The sequence below is a fragment of the Boleophthalmus pectinirostris genome, unplaced genomic scaffold, assembly GCF_026225935.1.
Source record: "Boleophthalmus pectinirostris isolate CB_2022bp ecotype Guang Dong unplaced genomic scaffold, ASM2622593v1 HiC_scaffold_4, whole genome shotgun sequence".
In the NCBI taxonomy this organism is placed as follows: Eukaryota; Metazoa; Chordata; class Actinopteri; order Gobiiformes; family Gobiidae; genus Boleophthalmus; species Boleophthalmus pectinirostris.
In genome coordinates, this window is record NW_026571353.1 from 18,185,290 (window position 1) to 18,204,652 (window position 19,363).

The 19,363-nt window shown below is 43.4% G+C and overlaps 1 protein-coding gene across 2 annotated transcripts in view; it reads right to left on the bottom strand.

Moving 5' to 3' along the window:
* Positions 1-1,440: 1,440 nt before the first annotated feature.
* Positions 1,441-19,363, bottom strand: part of fam222aa (family with sequence similarity 222 member Aa) — a 35,417-nt gene continuing 17,494 nt past the window's right edge. Inside the window, exons 2-3 of one of the 2 annotated variants that reach the window (XM_020920973.2) lie at positions 15,562-15,704; positions 1,441-3,050 (exon numbers count right to left, since the gene is read on the bottom strand). In XM_020920973.2, coding sequence (XP_020776632.1) covers positions 1,636-3,050; positions 15,562-15,658 — 1,512 coding nt within the window. In that variant the 5' untranslated portion in view covers positions 15,659-15,704 and the 3' untranslated portion in view covers positions 1,441-1,635. Of the gene's footprint in view, positions 3,051-9,768; positions 9,885-15,561; positions 15,705-19,363 lie in introns of those variants that run through there. The other variant, XM_055161646.1, reaches the window with a different exon arrangement.

Here is a 19,363-nt window from a genome sequence, read left to right on the forward strand (position 1 = left end):
TTCTGAATAAATTCTTAAAGAAATTTATTTTACACCTCAAACAAAAAGGATTAGGATTGTGGTACATTGGGAATGTATTGACAACTGTAATTTACATTTTTTGGTGTAAGCTCAGACAAAAATGTTAATACAGTCATAATAATTGCACTTTATAAATCTTGATGCCAGTTTTCCCCAGAACAAAGCTTCACTTTTCCCTTCAGTTAATAAATTCAAATTTCCATTGAAATTTCACTGACAAAAGAAATGCTAATTTAAGACCAGAAGACTGCTGCACTGATCCATTTTCACTTGAGTCCCACAAGGCAACAATCTATTGCAGTAATTTAAGTGCAGTACATTCAAGGGAATCTCACAGTCATAATAAATATTTCACTGCTGTGACTCAAGTCTATGGACTGAAACTCGTTCCCCCTGACTTCAGAGGACACTACATGATTGTTTCTGTTTGTTTGTGTAGAGTACCCCCACAGTAAATCCCCACTCCCATCTCACTCATGCACCTCTAGTCATTTGAGTGCTTGGTAGTTATCCTCATTGTTTCATAAATTTGAAGTTTTTGGGACACATCAGTTGTTCAGTCTTTACCAAAAATTTTAATGATACAAAGTTTAAAAAGTCTGAGGATTTTGAGAAACAAAAGCTAAAATGCACACATGCATGCACTCGGCCTCATACACACAGTATCACACACACTGGTTAAGGTGATAACCCTCAATCACATTCTTCATTGTAACATTACTTTTCTTGAATTTTTGCTGGAATTTCCTTTTAAATAGTTTATCAAGATTTCTAGAAGATTCCAGTGTTAGCAAAAGAGATCTGTGACCGGTTCTTACAGAACCAAAACAGCAACTATGTCTCACACAAGGACATAAGAAACTGCACATCAGCTTGAGGAGAAAGTTATTAAATCAAACAAAGTAAAGAATAAAAGCTTCCAAACACTCCCTCATAGCAGCCAATGCATAACATAACATACCTACAAATATATAAAACAACAAAAATAGGTTCAAGTTTTTCAAGTTTCTTAAATATTTCATTTGCAAACTACCCAATTCCAAACAACAAAGTTAACAAGATTCAAGCAGTGCAAGTTTGTATCAATTATATTAACTAATAATAATGTACCATCATTCCTTGGATCCTTGTAGATCCTAAGATTGATCTAACTCTTCACTCGTGTATAACTATGGTCTCATTAATAAAAGCATATGCACTGTTAAAGAGTTTTGGATTTCAAAAGCAGCCCTAAACATTGGCCATTAAGACCTTTTCAGTGACAATCTACTCAGTAGCTTTATCCTTAGCATTTGGAAAGGGGTAAGAGTGCTGTTTGCACTTTATGTTAAGCTCTATCAAAAGGTTCAGGCAATTACAATACAAGAAGAAAAAAAAAAAAAAAAAAAAAAAAAAAAAAACAGTCCAAATTTCCGACTGGCATATCACACAATGGAACATCCCTTTAAATTTAGTGTCTTACAGTTTGTCTTAATTCCAACCAAACCTAGTACCATACTGCACAACAACTCTTGGTTACTCTTATTCACTGTCATTGCAGTGTCACAAACTCTAGCCAAAGAACCACAACAATGTGTTGATTTTTCTTCTGAATTCTGTCCCTGTCTGTCCTCCCTATCTGTAAACAGGGAGGCGGATGTGTGCGTGCTGGTGGTCCAACAGCCGCGGCACAGACACCGTCTCGTAGCCTTTCCCGAGCATCTGCTCCTTGATGCAGGGTGGGTGGATGTCATTGATTAGGTACTCCAACGACTGCAGGCTGCTGCTCAGAACTGATGTGTTACACAGGCTTTTGCTGGGCAGACTGCAGCATAGAGCGCCTCCACTGTCCATGGCGGGGTGGTGCTGATGGTGATGATAGTGGTGGTGATGGGGATAGCCCAGCTCTCTGTGGCCTGTGGCAGGACCACCTGTAGAAGTGCCCAAAATCTCCTGGGGGTTGTAGCAGTCACTGTCTGGAGTAACCAACACACTGTTCCACGGTGGAGCAAAGTATTGCCCCACTGAGAAGTTCCCATGCATCCCAACACAGTTCAAAGGGGATGAACTGACTTTGTCCAGCCCGCCTCCGCCACTCGCTGTCAGATGATAAGGTCGGGAGGAGGAGGAGGACCCCTGGGTGCCCATGATCCCTCCAGGAACACTTGATTCAGGGGACTTGCTGACGGCGCCCCCACCCCCACTGCCCCCACTGTACATACGGAGCACAGCCTGCTGCTGCTGCTTTTGCCAAAGGATGTAGTCCATGCTGTCAGGGTAAACCCCATGTTTTATTGCCTCCGAGTTCTGAGTTGGTACAGGTCCAGTGTATACCATGTTACCCTGGGGCCCCATAGCCACCCCATAGCCTCCCCCTGAGGAGCCAGAGGAGCCCATCACCGTGGAGCCTTGTTTAGAGGGGCTGGCGTTTGATGACGCGGTGGCAGCTCCCTGACATGCCTGCTGCATGGCCTGTGCCTGGCATTGCTGGTTGATCTGATAGATGATGCTCTGAATTGAAGGGAGGTTTGACTGTGGGGGCAGAGTGAGGCCTCGCCCTCCTGTTACCGGAATCACAGATCCTGCAACAGTGACATTTGGTGGAACTGACAGTCCGGATCCTTCTTGAGGCTTAGTGGGTCCAAGAGGATAGACCATTTGGCCATGGCCTGTGGCTAAAGTGCTACTATTTGGTGGTGGGTATGGGGCAACCGCTATGTGGGCTGGAGAGAGCTTAGTCCGTCTTCCGTCAGAGTTCTTAAGAACTCCTTTTGATGGGACAAACATGGGGGCAGATGAGGAAGAGGGGGAGGGCTTGACGATGGCCAGCAGGCCCTGGTATCCCCCTGTATGGAGATGTGGGTAGGGGCTGTAGCGCTGGCCTGTGGTGTCATATCCATTCACAGTCCTATTAAGGTGCTTGTGCTGGGGTACCCTGATGTTTGTGGGGAAGATTTTGATGGAGAGAGGGTTGTTGGCTGTCTTCTGGGCATATGCATCAAGTTCTGCAGCTGAGGGGTAGCGAGGAGTGTGTGTAGGCACCAGCTCACCTGCAAGACAAAAATATAAAAAATTTAAACCAGTGAAAGGAGAAATACATTATTACAACAATATATTTAAAATTTATATAAAAAAATAATAAAAGGAACGCTACTAATTTTGCAATTATTTAAGCCACAATAAGGTTGTGTTCAGTTCAGAACTGAAGAAGCAGATTGGATGTTGTTGGCTTGGATGCTTCTCCAGTCGACAAACTGAATTTTCTCCTCGCCATGGATTCTACCTGGACGACTGAAGGATTCTTCACACATTGTGAAAACATATTTAGAGATGGTAAATATGAACTCATAACTGTCACCTCCCTTCATTACATTCTGATTTTCATCAGATTTTGAAACTCTCCTGTAACGTCCTCCCAAGATAATTGTATCGGCTTAAAACTCATTCTGTCAAAGTCTGGCACCTTAGGCACTGTAAAATCAGCACATGTGAAATCCATTTAGGATCTCTTCAGCACTGAATTAGGTTAGTCCTGGCTATCAGCTAGAGGGAGGGACTAAAAGAGAGTTCAGTCATGACCAAAAATATTCTACAAGATAAAATACTGTATAGAAAAGAAAAAAGAAATCACTCCAAATAATCCAGCATATTATAGAACCACAAGATTATTAATGAATGAATGAATTGAAGATGCAAACATAGCAGATAAAAATAAAGTAAAAAATAAAGTTAAAAGGCACTCATTGTCTGGGGTTGAGCAGAGGTAAGGGGCAGTGGTGAGCTTGGATTTAATTTATATTATTCAGGCAATTTCATGGCTCCTTAGCTCAGCGTAACAAGACTGGGGAGATGGAAAAAAGAGCTCAATTACAAGAAATATCTGCTGCCATAAATGCCTCTCCAAACAGGAATCTTATACAACAACATAAACTGTAAAAACTGATAGTCACAACTGTGCTGTCTGCAGAGTTCAGAGTGTGTCCAGAATCCTATTCCATTTATACTGAAAGTATAAAATAAACATGATCAGCATATTTTAAGCAATCAGGAATAACCTTTACCCCTTCTGTGTTTGGGGCATAACTACAGCCCAGAAATAAATTACAAATATACATTGTAAATAATATAAAGTAAAATAATGTATTTTAAAACAAAACAGGAAAACAGGTATGGGTCTAATAACCTCAGAAGCGGGTCCTGTCTGCTCCAAATCTGGCTCTGTGCCATCCTTCAGGGCTCTGACATTTTCTTTGATGTTTCAGCTCACAGAGGAAATGACAGAGGACTTTTCATTTGCTCAGAAGAAAAAAAAACATGCTTATTTCAAAGCATATTGCCAGTCCACATGCAAATGGAATGGCATTTTTTTCTGATCTTTTTTACATGAGGGTAAAAACATCTTTGATCATCACATGGTCTAAATGAAGGAAGATGCTTGGCTTTCAGGCATATCAAGGGCCTTGGCCCTGCTGCCTCTCCAAGCCCCCAGCTGCAATGTGCCCATCAGTTTCCCTAATTACTGCCACACGAAGAGAAAGAAATATGAAAACATAATTCATTATGGGTGGCTAATTCAATTCCTTCTCTCTGACTGAGTCCATATTTCCATGCCCGAGCTTGCTTTTTTGTGCAAGAGAAGAAAGCTTGCATCTTTTTGCAGTCTGGCCCTTGTTTGTCAATAGGCAGAGCCTTTGGCACACCAACCTGGCATCAAAGAGTTTCACACTTCACAGGCCACAGGGATTAGAGGCCTTTCAGGCCTACAAACCCCATCTCAGCTACACAAAGGTTTCCGGTTATTAGAACTCACAAGCATAAAAGAAGAAGATCCAGGAGGAGGAGGCAAATGAGCATCTGGGAGTCTCTGATTCCAGCTTCTCTCTTTTAAAGCTTCTTCTTTAAAAAGTTCCACAGCTTCAGATTTAGAGTAAAGTTGATTACATTAGGTATGGCCACTGTGCATGATTTTAGTCTGCCTTCATGTGCTCCAGAGCAGCTAAAGAGGAACTGGAGCTGAGAGTGTTATTGATAAGACCAGCAGCAGAGTTTAGTGAAGCAGAGTACAGACAGAGCAGCCTTCACCTGATCAGGAATCAGCATGGACATGTAAACTTTAATGTGCACAAAGAGATTCTAAATCTCTATGTAAACACACATACTTGCACAAGCTGAATCTGCAGCTGGATGTGTCATTTGCCATCAGTGAAGCATGTTGTTATCCTCTGCTCAGCTCCTCTGCTGAAATATAGGCCAGGGACAACAACAGGTGCCTGTGCGGGCGACAGCCTGCTATGCCTCCTGGGCTAAATGCTTCACACTCGCTACATTTCGACATGCGACAGCCTTGTAAGGATTAATTATTTCCCCCGGGGAAGAAAGAAAATGCTTTTCTCCTTCCTCAAAGAGGAGGTGTTATGTGAGCACCCACACAACCAAAGTAAGTGCACAGAGGAGTTGGAGTGCATCATTTAAAGGAAAAGAGCAACTTAAAATAAAATTTCACTGATCTAATGTAACTTCAGAGGAGTGGAGCTGAACTGAGGCAAACACATGCACAGGCTGGGAGATCACGAGCCAGGCATACGAGATGGCAGGGAGGCAATTAATGGGCTGACCTTCGTCCTTAATCACCCAGAGCCCTGGCACACAATGCCCATGTGTCAGAGCAGCACATCTCTAAATGCCACCCCTCATTAGCGGGAGGTGCTGAAGCCAGCAGCCTATCTGTGCCTATCTGTGCCTATCTGTGTGCTGTTCACTCTAACGCTCCAGTCTGATAGTGAGGCTAACATGAGCTGCGCCAGGCCATGATATGATCTAGAGGACCCATTTCACTTGGAGGATGGGCAAGTTTCTCACCATTTTTGATTGGCATGAAATTCCCCAAGCACAACGTCCTTGGTGCACCCGCCGCTGTCACTGTGATTGCTGTGTGCTAGAGTGGCGACGCCCCTGTGTGTATTTCTGTGTGAAGGGGGTGCCCAATTCTGAACACTCAATTAACACTCCTTTAATTAGCCAGCAGTACAGTTTGAATTCTGATGAACTAATTTTCTTGGTGTGAGGTGGAGGAAATGGTTAGAGGGGGGTGTGGGGGAAGCAAAGATGAGGTCCATTGGGAACAAAACAGCAATAAAAGAGAACTGGTTAGATTAGACTGTAAAAAATCCATTAAATTCTGTGCACTACTTTCAAGTGAGGGGTCAAATTGTGTTGATCACAAGAAGCAGAAGGAGTGGGAGCTGAGGTGGAAAACGGGGCGGAGGCGAGATAGGCAGTCAGAGAGCACTGCACCAAATCCACAAGACCATGAGAATACTTTGCATTTTAATTAGAGTTTAAATGAGTAACCAGAGCAAAACACACAGAATACCCTGAAATGCCCTTGCTCTAATTTATTACTCTTTCAAGTGTTCTGAAATTATGAGCAGGTTGGAGTTTCTTCTTATTAGCAGAGAAATGCTCTACATCAAAAACATAAAGATGGCTTTGATCCCCTTTGACTGTCCACTAGCAAGTTGAAGAAAAAAAAATAAGATGAAGGAAAAGACCACTGGGTTTTCACAAAACAATTATTGTATGATGCACATTGGCTAAACAAACAAGCAATGTCTATGGTGATGGCAGGGCAAACAACAGGAGCAGAGCTTACCCCAGAAACATGAAAGAAAACATGGGGTCAGCTGCAGTCCAACACGAGCCATTCCTCTGGGAAATGCAGGCTGTTCACCCTGTGTGAGGTATCAGTGCAGTACAGAGGACACTGAGCACTCTCTGTCCCTGCATAGACCTTTACAGAACAAGCAGCCTATTCCAAAAGATGGTTCACATTTTATGACCCGAGGCACATCTATTTGAAAGAATGTATTAAAGTCTAGGACACTTCACCTTCACCTCTTTTTAAGTGGAGTTTTGAATTTTTTAAAACCTATGATTCATTGACTTCAAAAAGCTCTGGGAAGAATGCCTAATTCTGTGTTTGACCTGGGTGTGCCTCATCTTGAGCAGATTTGAAAGTGTTTTCCAAAGCAGAATCCTTGACCACAGGCTATTGTTAAGCCCTGTGCAGATAGGATCAGAGCATATGACATCCTCTGCTTTCAGCCCAATAAAAAGGATGGGCAGCGATGGCTAAGTCAGAGGCAGCCCCCTGCTTGAACAATACCTGCCCTGTGCTAATGGAGGTGTCATCTGGCACAGGCCTGATTAGTCAGCGATTACAGCCAGGCCTCAATTGCCGTGACAACTGCTGCAAACACAATGGGCCCTGATAGAGCCAGCTGTTTGGTCCTCTGCAATTAACCCTGCATCCCACTCGTCTCCGGCAGCGCACTGCCTCTAATTGACTCTGGGCCACACAAAGCAGGGCTGCGGGCAGGACCCCCTACATGCAGCCCCGCCCCTCTGTGAGGTTCAGATGATAATAATAGAGGAGTCCCGCCGACTAGGCTGCCAGTCAATCAAAGCCCGCATACCCCTCCGGAGCTTCCTGAGGAGGCATGAGCCACTGATCAACAGGGTAGAGCGGCTTGGCAGGAGGCAACATGCTGAATATTCCCTCAGCCAGAGTACTAATCAATTCAAGTGCATGTGAGGGGAAAGGGAACCCTGCTGCTAGCTTGATATCAGAAAAGCCATTTATGGAAGCACTTGTCTCCCCCTGTTCTTCTCAAGGTTGATTATCAATCCAAAAACAGAGCAAAGAAAAACAAAGCAACTATTTGTAAAGTCTATAACTGCATGGTGATTTTTCAGAGAAGAAAGGTCTATGTAACAAGTGCTTAAAGTAAGACAGACGTTTATCAATAATTGTATAACAAGCTTATATCTACTATTTATGCAATTTGTAAAGTGTAATGAAAGTAGTATTTAGCAAACTCTTAGACCATGATGTAGTCATAGTTAGGGCTTTTAACCTGCAAATAAGTTTATAAATTTAAAAACGATAAAAACATTGTTAAGCAATCTGCACACTGATCCATCATAACAAGCATGGCACTTCGTCAAAACGTATTAGTCAAGGAGAATTTTAAAAACTTGGACAAGACTCCGATGTCTAATCTCCTGTTTCAGTAAATCTTATCTCATTTAAGATTTCATCCATTTCTTGCAAGCAGATGGAGGGAACACCAAAATAAGTAAAGTGGAAGAAAACAGCTTCGCTGATGAATGCCTCCTTGGTTAAACTTGGAGTGTTTGTGGAAGGAAGAAAATGCAATTTACAAAAAAGTATAATAGTTTTTCTCTTAAAAGTAAAATATTGCTTCATAGATATTGTCATGTTTAGATCTGCTCATTAGAATTTATCTTAAATTCCAGATGTTACAGGATCAGTCGTGAAAATTAATTAGCCGGTTTGATGTGGCAATGCTGCTCCTTCCAGACAGACCTGCCTTTTATGAGCTGGGGGCAAATTACTGAGGATTGATTGATCCTGAAGGCATGCTGACACGGCAGAGGCACACTCAAACCAGAGCGAGAAGCCAATGAACCTAAATAAAAATGAACGAACATCTCCTTCCAGTCTCAAGTCTTTAGTCTTTTGACCACGTCTCTGTGCTTTCCTCCCCTGTTCTCTATCCCCTCTCTTTCTCTTCTGTCTCCTATTTGGAATAAGTGAGTTTCATCTGAGGTGCTGGCTGGGCGAATTCACCTCAGGGCAAACACTTTATTATCTGTAGTCAAAGCGTCACCACAAATACCATTCTACACACACAAGTGTCACTTTCCATTTGTCTGCGTGCAGGCTGCATTAGCAAAGCCCGGCCTGCCCAGAGCCTTGTCTCAAACACGACGGGCAGAGGAAAACTAACAGCGTGGGAAAGCGTTTGTCCTGCATTCCTGCCCTAAAAACACACAATCAATGAGACCATTAACTGGAATCAACTAATTATCAGCTATCATTTACATGTTAACAATAAACCAGGCTTAAATCTTGATTCACTACATGCAGGCTAGGCAAGTGTCTAATTTGTTGCATTTCACTAAAAAGCAGGCCAATCAAGTAAACTCCTTTGTGGGATAACTGCTCACAAAACAAAACCATAAACGAGGCAAACAATACACTATGCACAGTAATCGTAGCAACATGTTTCAACAGAGGAGCAGAGTTCAACTTTGCATCTACTGAAAAACATCAAAACAGACACAAGCATTAATTGAACAAACAGTGTTTTCTAATGCAGTGTCGCCATTAGGCTTAAGGGCCTATGTTGAATCCTGCCTGGGCCATCTACACAACAACAGCTTTATCAGCAAATAACCCCAGTCAGCAGAAGCAGTGGGGAGGTCATGCGTGGAGACTGGCACATGGGCCGATATTGTCATGTACAATTAGGCTTGTGCTCATGAGCCTGTGAACTCCAAGTCCCCACACTGTTCTCTCCATTACACTGTATACTTTCTTTACACAATATACACAACATAAAAAGCAAACAATTGTAACACATATATTATTAATAACATATATATGCGAATTTGAAAATTTTTCTAGAAGGTTCCACTGTACTGCATTAAATGTAAAGGAGACAAATTACTACAGCAAGTATGTCCAATAAGGCAAGTAAGAATGCATGTTTCCACTAGGGATGGGCATGATTAGTCGATTAATCGATAATTGATCATTAAGAATTTCATCGATTACATAAATTTTAATTGACAAACCGAATGTAGGTTGCTGTGCGTAGCGTGACCAAACAGAGGTCCGTACAAGTAGCTCTCTGCACTCAGAAGGAGCGAGCAAACACAGTCAGTCCGCCTGTAACGTACCGACGTGCATATGCGTATTTAAAGATGACTTGTACAAGAAATTCCACACTTTCCGTTCCGGTCGGGACAAGTGGGAGGCCGTGTGCACAGTGTACAAAGCAGGAACATATGTTTCGGTGTCCAGTGGGAAAAAGCTTTGCCAGGTGAGAGTCGCGCAATGTCGATGACGAGTCCCCACCTCCCTCCTCCCGTACGGTGTCCTGGTTTTGACAAACGCAAATCTGGTCACACTAACCTGTATTCCACTGAATCATGTCTTTTAATCCGACAGAAGTTGACCGCATCAGCGCACAAGAGCTGTAGTTTTATCTTCTCGTAGTTTATGCAAATTAGCGATGCGGTTTTAAGTTTCGTTTCTGTGAGAGATGCGCAAAACTGAATTAAACACATTTTAATAAACGGGCTGATGTGGCTCTAGTGTCGTTACGGTTTATTTGTCGTATAGTTGAATTTATTTATGCAGATTAGGAGTGCAGATAGTAATAATAATGATGATCATTTTAATATAAAAACGTTAATGATTAATCGATAATCGATCGTTAATTCTCTCGACGATCGATTAAGAAAATTTCATCGAATGCCCATCCCTAGTTTCCACTGTTGAGAAAATGCAAGAGGGATCAGTTTAATGCCATAAAGGCAAAGCCATAACACCTCAATAGAAAAGCAGGTGATGAACCCTCAAACTGAAAGGTTCCATAGTCCACCTTTAATTAACCAATTAAAGTACTGATTTATAACTTGACCTTGCTCAAAGAAGAGCAATGGCTGAGCCAGTCATTTTGATTCTTTATGTATAGTAGAGGAAGCAGATGAGATGAGTGATAAGGAATAGTGCCGAACTCAGACATCAAAAACTGACCTGAAACATCCATGTAAAGCTTTTTGTACTACAGCTTTTAGACAATATGCTACACAGAAATATATTCTTTGTCAAAGGGCCACATATTCAGTCAAGAGCTTGTGGCAGTTGTGGACATACACAAACTCAGAAGGACACAAACACAACACAATCTGTGGGGGTAGAGATTAGTGCTTTTCGGAGTTGAGGGGAAAAGCAAGGAAATGCACAGGACACAGCGCGGAGGACTGTCAGGCCAGGAAAGAGCTGGAGCGCAGGCCTGCAGGTAAATGGGAGAAGAGAGGCGCCCGCAGGCAGCCTCAGGCAAGCCCCAGCCCTTCTGTTCTATCATTTAGAAGACAAGTCCTCCACTGATTCTCAATTAATATTTAACACTGCACAGACAACAAGACACTCGGCAGCAGAATGCATAATTTGAATGAGAAGCGAGTGGAGAAAAGGATGAAGGGAGTCACGTGATTAAGGACAGAATATGCATTGTTGTAATTAATTTTTGTACATCTGAAGCAGGTTGAGTAGATGGTTAGTTCTAAATCTTATCTGTAATTTAGGTTGGACAAGTTGCAACCTGGACTCTTTAGGTAGGCATTTGTCATATCAGAGTGGTACAAAAGTGGTATATGAGGCATCCTTATAATAAATAATGACTTGAGTGGTCATATCCTTAACAACCCCTGTGATTATTCTGCATTGGGCACAGCTCTGAGATGAAACAGGCACCATGTCATTTCCTGTGGGGCAGCTTCACTACATCACTATCCCTGGCAGGACGGGCAGAGGGAGTCAAAGCCTTGCACCTGTGATGTCCAAATGCCAGGCTGGAGCCTTTGGAGCAGGAGCTTGTTTTTCAACCCAAGTCTTGCTGTGCCCATAACTAAAACTGAGGCCTATTCCTCAAGCTCACCTCTGAGGCAATAAGATTTTTTCACCTCCTGTGTACACAGCAGAAGGCAAAGGGCAGAGGGAAGGCAAGCCACTGTGGGATGCCACCATCCGGAAATGATCCTCTACAGCCAACACAAGCGTGAGCTGGAACACAGTATAAGATAATGCAAACACTGCTGTGCTACTCTCTGCATAGAATAAATAAAAAATAGATTACATTGTGTGGCAATAAATGACACCCCATCAGCCGGCTCAGGGTTAGAGAAATTAAACTACATAAATAAGCATGCAGAAGGAGGGGGCTCGTAGACAGCCGTCAATCACAGTCCACCATGAAAAGTACCTCTGACCTCTGCTTTGCGACTGCACACAGAGGATAATGACAGTCTCTGTGGGCACTCTGTGGAATTTCAAATGGAGCTGGAAAACCAAGTAGTTCAATCAGTGGGAAAAGGTCAAGTGCATGCAGATCGCTCCCTCGTCTGCAGTTCCACTTTGCCTCACCTCAAGAGCACAGAAGCAATCAGGAGACTGCATTTCCTTCTATTCATAACCACAATGAAATATACCAACTATTGAACAAATGGGCTGCAAAAGCATATTGTGAAGTCCTCCTTTGTCTCCATGGAGTGGTTTAGCAGGGGGGCAGCTAAACCCAAAACAACTAATGGCAGGGTCTGCTAAACCCACAGCGTCAGAGGGCAATTAGGAAAACTACAATCCCCAGGTGAGCCTCCATGACATGTCCTGAGGCGGAATGTGACAAGGCCAGGTTGTCTCTGTCCATCACACTGCAATAGGGCTGAACCTGGGTCTGTCCATGAACCTGGGATCCCAGAACGCAGAGGTAGAGCAGTTCTTCTGGATTTGGTTGATTGGCACTTCACGGCCCTGGGGTGATGTCACGGAGGGTTATGGATGAGGCTTCAACAATTAAGTATACTTGGAGACTGAATGACACAGCTGGGAATCTCTTGCTTGACCAGTTTTATACGGCTAACATTAATGTCAGTAAATATATATACTTTAGGGATTACAAAAAGAATTGCTGCAAATTAGCACCTTTCTAGACAGACAGGAAGGGTTAAGTGAGGAAACACGCTAGTTTAACCTAGAGTCTAATCCAGTCAAAAAACACTCAAGGTGTGGTGGGGAATTGTGTGGTTAAGTTAAAACCCACAACAAGAGAGGATTACACACACCCAATCCAAAATTCAATTCTGAGTTATACAATGTATTGATTAAGCATAAACAAAACCAATAAGAAATTAATTGTAAAATGTAAAATCTGTGGGTGGAAATCTAAGCAAATTTGATTTTTAGTAAAGAGCCAGGCTGAACTGTCCACATCAGCCAGTCATTTATGGGATTGGGGACCTGTTTTCTTTAGCTGACATGTGGCAGAGTAATTGCTGTCTGGTCCAGGAAGGAGGGGGTAAGTGATGAGCTGGGCCTCCTGTCCAGGCATCAGTGTTACTCATCACTGGGTGGGTGCACAAGCCCCTCCTGCTGCAGATTTACTGTGCATTTTGGACCCACATGCAGGACAGTGATGAAGAGAGCAGCACAGTGAGGGAGGGAGCCTGTGGCCAAAGGTGTACCGGGTCAGTGGCGTCCATTCACCCCTCTCCCCCCAGGCCCTCTCTCTCATCTGTCTGGATAGGTGCCCTCTCTCTGGGGCACTGTATGATGAGAAGCCCTGGCAATACTGCCGTCTCTGCCTTTCATGTCTCCATCTAGGGCAGTGCTAGAGTAATGTGAAGGGGAGGATGGAGGTGGGGGCAGGCTACAAATGTCACCCATAAGGGAGGGATTTAATTAAAAATGACAGGGGCTGGTGCTGGTGAGTGGAGAAACATACGTGTGGAATTTGGTCACACTGAAAGCAAATGCCTATGATTTATAATTCAAGTAAAGTCCCACATTCCTTTTAATTCTATGCCCAAGAAAAAATATCAAAAGGCCACCCTGTGAGGCTAATCCAATATGATATTTTTAAGGGCAGGCGGTCAGTGGGTTTTCAAAAAGCCGGCTTCTCTGTCTCCCATTCTGCTTCTCTCGCTTTTCTTCACTTGTCTGTTTTTTGCCATCTTCACTCTGCCATTCCCTCCTTCCTCCTCCTGCACTCCCCTCTCGACAGTAGCTCATCCCTCCCCCCTGAGCCCAGACACAGAGCGGGCTGTGATAATGGAAACATCTCGCTCCCCGCCTCCCGTTTCTCCTGCTAAGCTCTGCGCGCTCGGGGGAAATTGATTGTCTGGCGAGCCGATCTGAATGCTTCCAGCTGATGGTACAGCCAGTTAAGTCCTTTTTTATTGAGGGTATGAGGGATTTTTAATGGGAGTCGCATCAATGAACTGTACAGCCACTCGGCATCTGCATGCACAGGCTTTTTCTAAAGCCTCCTTAGCCCCATCTTAACTGTTCTGCTGCTCTGCTATTCCTCATGTTGTAAAGGACAGCAGATGCAAATGGAGCATTCCACCTCCAGCTCTGTGCATTTAGGACCCCTCTCTCCTTATATTTAGAGTCTAAGCAATACAGCCCACCTGTCGGGGCCCAGGTCACCTTAAGTACCACTGCGTTGGCTCCCACTGGCGCACAGTAGCTCAAACTCACATCAGTCATAGCGCCCTGCTCTGCCTGGTGACCTGAGCATGGTCACTGCCTCTCTGCACCCTCTCTGGACACAACAAACAATCGGCTTATTGAGGCCAAGAGCTGCACAGGGGTGGAAATCCAACACTCCCCCCTCTGCTCCTCCAAGGATAGAAAGGCGGCCATTATGTTCAAACATCCTCATTATGAGCCTGGAGTCAGTCTCTGTGGTAGCCTTTCAATCAACAGGTCTAACAGGTGGAGAAGTGGAGTGAGAGTTTGACAGGGTCAGTACAAGGCTGCTGGTTAGACTGTTCTTTTCTATTGATCTGAATCTTGACTCCCTCTGGCAGCTTCACAATGAACGGCCTTGAAAGGAAGCAGACTAATACCTCAAAATTGGATGGGCTGAAACACTTAATACGAGTGCCTCCCTCATTTGACCATCTTCACATCTTTATTTTCATTTTGCCTGTTCATTCTTCATTAGTGAACCTTGCCAACCCAACAAAAGTTAAAAATTACAACTAAGTTTCTTCCAATATGAAACAGTCATTAAATGTTAAATGTTGATAAATGTTTGCAACTTAAGGGAGCTACAGTGTGATGTGGAACTGGGAAGTGGTTAGTTGGTCAGTGGAGTTAGAGATTAGTCAGGCAGGGGCAACCAAAGACTCTTTAGGGCCTGTGTGCAGTCCTAATTTAATGCAATGTCCTGAAGACAAAACATAGCTTTTACAAGAAAACCTCTTTAAAGGGAGTTATCAGTTCCTCCTCTCTGTTATCACAAAAAATGATTTTAAAGAACTGGCTAATTACATGACATGTAAACAATAACCATCAAAAAGAATAATGAAGAAGACAAGATGGCTGTTTTACCCCAGTCTGCATGGTTCATCAGCATTACAAAATTCCTAATGCCTCCCTGAAGTATCCCATAAACCCAAACTGGTTAGAGCTAGTTCAGCCAGGCCTTAACCTGTTTTCATCCCTGTCCCTTTGCGCCATTTTGTGAGTGGACAGGGTGGTGCTGGGAGCAAACAGAGCAGCTGTCATGCTTTACAGGCAGTGTGCAGAGCCAGGGCCAGACACTGTAAATGTTTACAGACCCTCAGGGTCACCCCCGGCCAGTGAGGCACGTTAAACACTGTCTGTTCAGCCCTGTTGCCACGACTGCACAATCAGCACAGCTAAACAGCCCTGCACAATGAGCAGCTAACTACAGAGCTGTCCGGGGTCTAAGTGCAGAGCCAATGAAGCTGTTTAGAATTCCTCAGCATGATGAAGGAACATAGAAACCGGAAAGTCCATTTCCCTTCACTCATTCATAGCTGGGGTTAACAAGCCGTTTCCATCAGTCACCAAACTCAAAGAGACAAACAAGCCTCATTCCTTTTGGCTGATCTGAACCTTTGACCTCTATGACTCTTGTCACTTTGTGCACTCACATTTCCGTCCCAGGGCTTGTGGTGGTTCCAGGGCCTTGCTGGTACACACTGGGTGCTGGGGAGGGGGATTCTGCCTCCTCTGCAGACAGGCCAGCATGGCGAGGTGGGCACGGTTCAACAGCCGGAGGACTTCTGTGGCCAACCTGCAGCAGAAAGAGAGAGAAGTGGAAGAAAATTGAGTAAGTTGGTAGGTTGATTTGAGGTCAGAGCTCCATGGCTGTGTCCGGTAAGCCGGCAGGAGCTTGCTTTAGGTGAGATGGGCCAAGTCTCTCACCCTGGATTTAATTGGGGGAGCATGCCTCCAGCTGCCTGCCTCCCAGCTCTGTGTGCTGAATGATAAACACACACCTGCACCAGAGAGGCTGACACGGGTTGAGAGCACAGCCTGGTCCAGTCACTCTGCAGCTCACACACATTCACACAGCCATTCAAGCACATCTCCTGCCTACGAGGCTCTTCTCAAAACAAACACGCAGGCACTCCTAAAGCACCCACATTCGGGCACTTCCCTCCAGCCCTGTGCATGTGGTGATTGATGGCGTTATCTATGGACAGCAAAAAATGGTAATGCAGAGAAAACAGCAGTCTGTTGGCAACAACTTAACATGCAACAGCTCTGGGGTACTGTCAGGAAGGGCCTGGGGGACCTAGTTTTTCTGTTGTGTGGTTATGTGTGTGTGTTTGAGCCACTACGATGAGTAGGGAGGAGACTGCCAAGTGTACATCAGGGCTAGTGATGGTGCTAATCAATCTTCCTCCAGGCCATAAATCTCCAGCTCTACACTCCTGCTGCGCCACACTTCCACCTTCACTTGGCACCAGCGCGGCACTGTGAGAGTTTCCACTCAAAAAGCACACCACAGCTCAGTGGAACAGGACATGCTTTTTTCTATTTATTTATTTGTGAAAACACCTTGGCTTCCACTCAGAGTGCCCCCTACCGTCATGTACCATAGAGGGCATCATTTATCAGCAACATACCACTGTCACAAGGCACAATGATGACTGATTACAAAGCCTTCATCTCAGATTATGTGGCCGATGAGAACCACTAAAGCAAGGAATTTCAGTTCAGAAAGTGATTTTATGTGATAAAGATCAAGATTCACTGTACTATACTTCACTTAGTGTATATTGTTTTGTTTCCAGAAACCCACATCTCGTACAGTACTGCAAAAACCATTCTCCCCCTAAAACGTGACTCTAAAGCAAGGGTGTCAAACATAAGGCCCGGGGACCAGATCCGGCCCTCCAAGACCTTTAATCTGGCCCTCAGATGATTTTCTACTAAAATATTTTAATTATATTTTCTATTAAAATATTGGTAATTTTCTGCGGTGCTTATCATAACAGTGTCTCCAGCGCCTCTGTGCGTGGCCCCTCCCACCAGAGCAGCACAAATGAAGACTTGTCTCTTTCCAAATGCTCTTAAAGGACGATCGTTTTGACTGTTGACCGTGACACCCTCATCAGCAAAATGTCCAAAATGAGAAAAGTGGAGCCGAGTTCAGGATTTTCCAAAAAAAATTTGACTTATTCTTACTTGCAAACAAGTTCATGTTAAAATATTGTGTTGAAATTGCATTTTTCTTAAAGTTTCAGGTTGTTCATATTCATATTATAATATTTTGTAAAAGAAAGAGTTCATCAATTTAAAAAGATTTTTGTAATAGATTTGTTTCTCTGCACCAATATTTTAACCTATTGTTATTTTTGGGGTTTATATGACATGAGTCTTCTGATCCGGCCCCTTTGGGATCAAAGTAGGTTGGACATGGCCCCCGACCAAAATGAGTTTGACACCCCTGCTCTAAAGGATTGTGAGATGAGACTATGGACCAAAGTATTGCATTATTGAGACACTATCATTTCCATCTGGGCTGGTTGTGTCCCATAATAAAACAAAAACACAGGAAAATATTTCATCTCCTCTGTCACCGGCAGCAGCCTGTGCTGTGATACGTGGCAGATCATTGAAAAGGGATTCCTCATGAGACTGTCACACGCTTCTCCCTAGTTATTTATTTTCTCAGTGAATCACTAAATGAACATTTAGCCACCCGCCATCAGTCCATTACTTCAATACAAATGATCATTCTAATATGAAAGAAAGCTATTACAATGCATAGATGATAAAGTCCAGGTACAGTTCTGACAAACAAGAAATAAATAAGGATTAAATATTTAAATTAATATTCATTTATTTTACTTTTTATTTTAATAAAATATAATATTTAATTCAAAATGTATACTCTATTTTTATTTATTGTATTGTATTTATTTATATGTTTTTTCGATAAAAACATCCGTCTGAAAGTACATGTTTTTTTATTAGTTGTAGTGTTTTTCAGATTGAAAAAATAAATAGATAGTGATGCGCATCACTGGTGCCATTAAATTAGTCACAGTTTAATAAGAAAACAGTTACCTTTGACCTCAAGGCATGTGCAGCTCTAGTTCTATCATGTCGTCCTGTTGTGTACTTTTCTAAAAAGCAGGACCAAAATGAGGACGTTAACTCTAATTAAAATCAGCAAATTGCACTCTAAAAGCCTGTCTTTCATTGCCTTTTTATCACACACACGAGGTGCAGATGGAAGAGAAGGGGCCACTCTATTTGTCGCCAGGTGCTGCTGTTAAAAAAGGTTTGCTAGCTGGGCCATTTCCTCTCCAGCGTGGACAGAGCTGGCCCAAACACACTAGCACTTTGAGCTCATTACCGCCATTCACATAATCCTTTCTGTGTGTCGTCTCTGTGCAGATACTCATTTCACAACAGGGCCATCCTCCTCAGAGCCCATTTGTTAAAAGGTAGTGGTTGAGTAAGGGAGAAAAGGAGAGGGAGAGATCGAGACTAAAAGCTGGCCTTACAGGGGGGGATACCTCCACAGCTTTCTGCTCTGAAATGAAAGACAATCACCATTTTTCTTCCATTTGCTGCCCACCAAATGTATTCAGAAGCATTACTTTGGTGAAAGAGGCCCACTTTTTCAATTCAATTTCAAGAACCAATTTTCTCTTATTATTGCCTTAAAGACCAAAGAAAGAGGGTGAGGTCTTGTCTACTTGTTTGCAATGTCCTTCTTTCATCTCATCTCATTCTATTAGGTTATTGTGCTACTTAGTAGATGTCTATTGGTGGCAGGAAATTATGTCAGACCAAAAAAACCCCACCAATCCCTTGATGCATTTGAGGCTGAAAAGGTCAAAGGTCAGTGTTTGTCTGGATGTGGGAGAATGTGTGCAACTACTACACATCACTCACTCATGCACTTAGAAGTCTCCTATTACTGCAGTACAAGGATATCTCCAAAGCCAGGATGTCTATGGGCTCTTTCCCTTCGTTCTGCTAACTCTGCTGCAGGGTTTTGTGATGGGGGCGGAAGATCAGTCCCATGAGATGAAGGAATAAGCCAGAATCAAGAGGCGGTGGGATTGGCACAGGGCTATTTCTTAGTTAAAAGGTTCTTAAACTGCAGAGGAGATCAGAGGAGATAGCTCCCTGCACCCAGAGCTGTCTGCCCAGATAAGCATCCTGCCAAGTGCAGGGTGCAACAGGGTGGTCACGGGTGAACACACACAAACGGAGGTGTGGGTTACCATTAGGGCCAATGAAGGAAGGTACAGGCAACAGGCAATAGTTGTTTATGAAGAAAATACTTCCTTGTATTTTTAAACAAAGAAAGAAGTTTATGTTACAATCAACATAAATCACCATATATAGAGAGAGTAAGTTGTTTGGTCTTAAACCTATGCTTAAATTCTAGCATGAATGCTTATAATTTGCTCTGTCATATATATG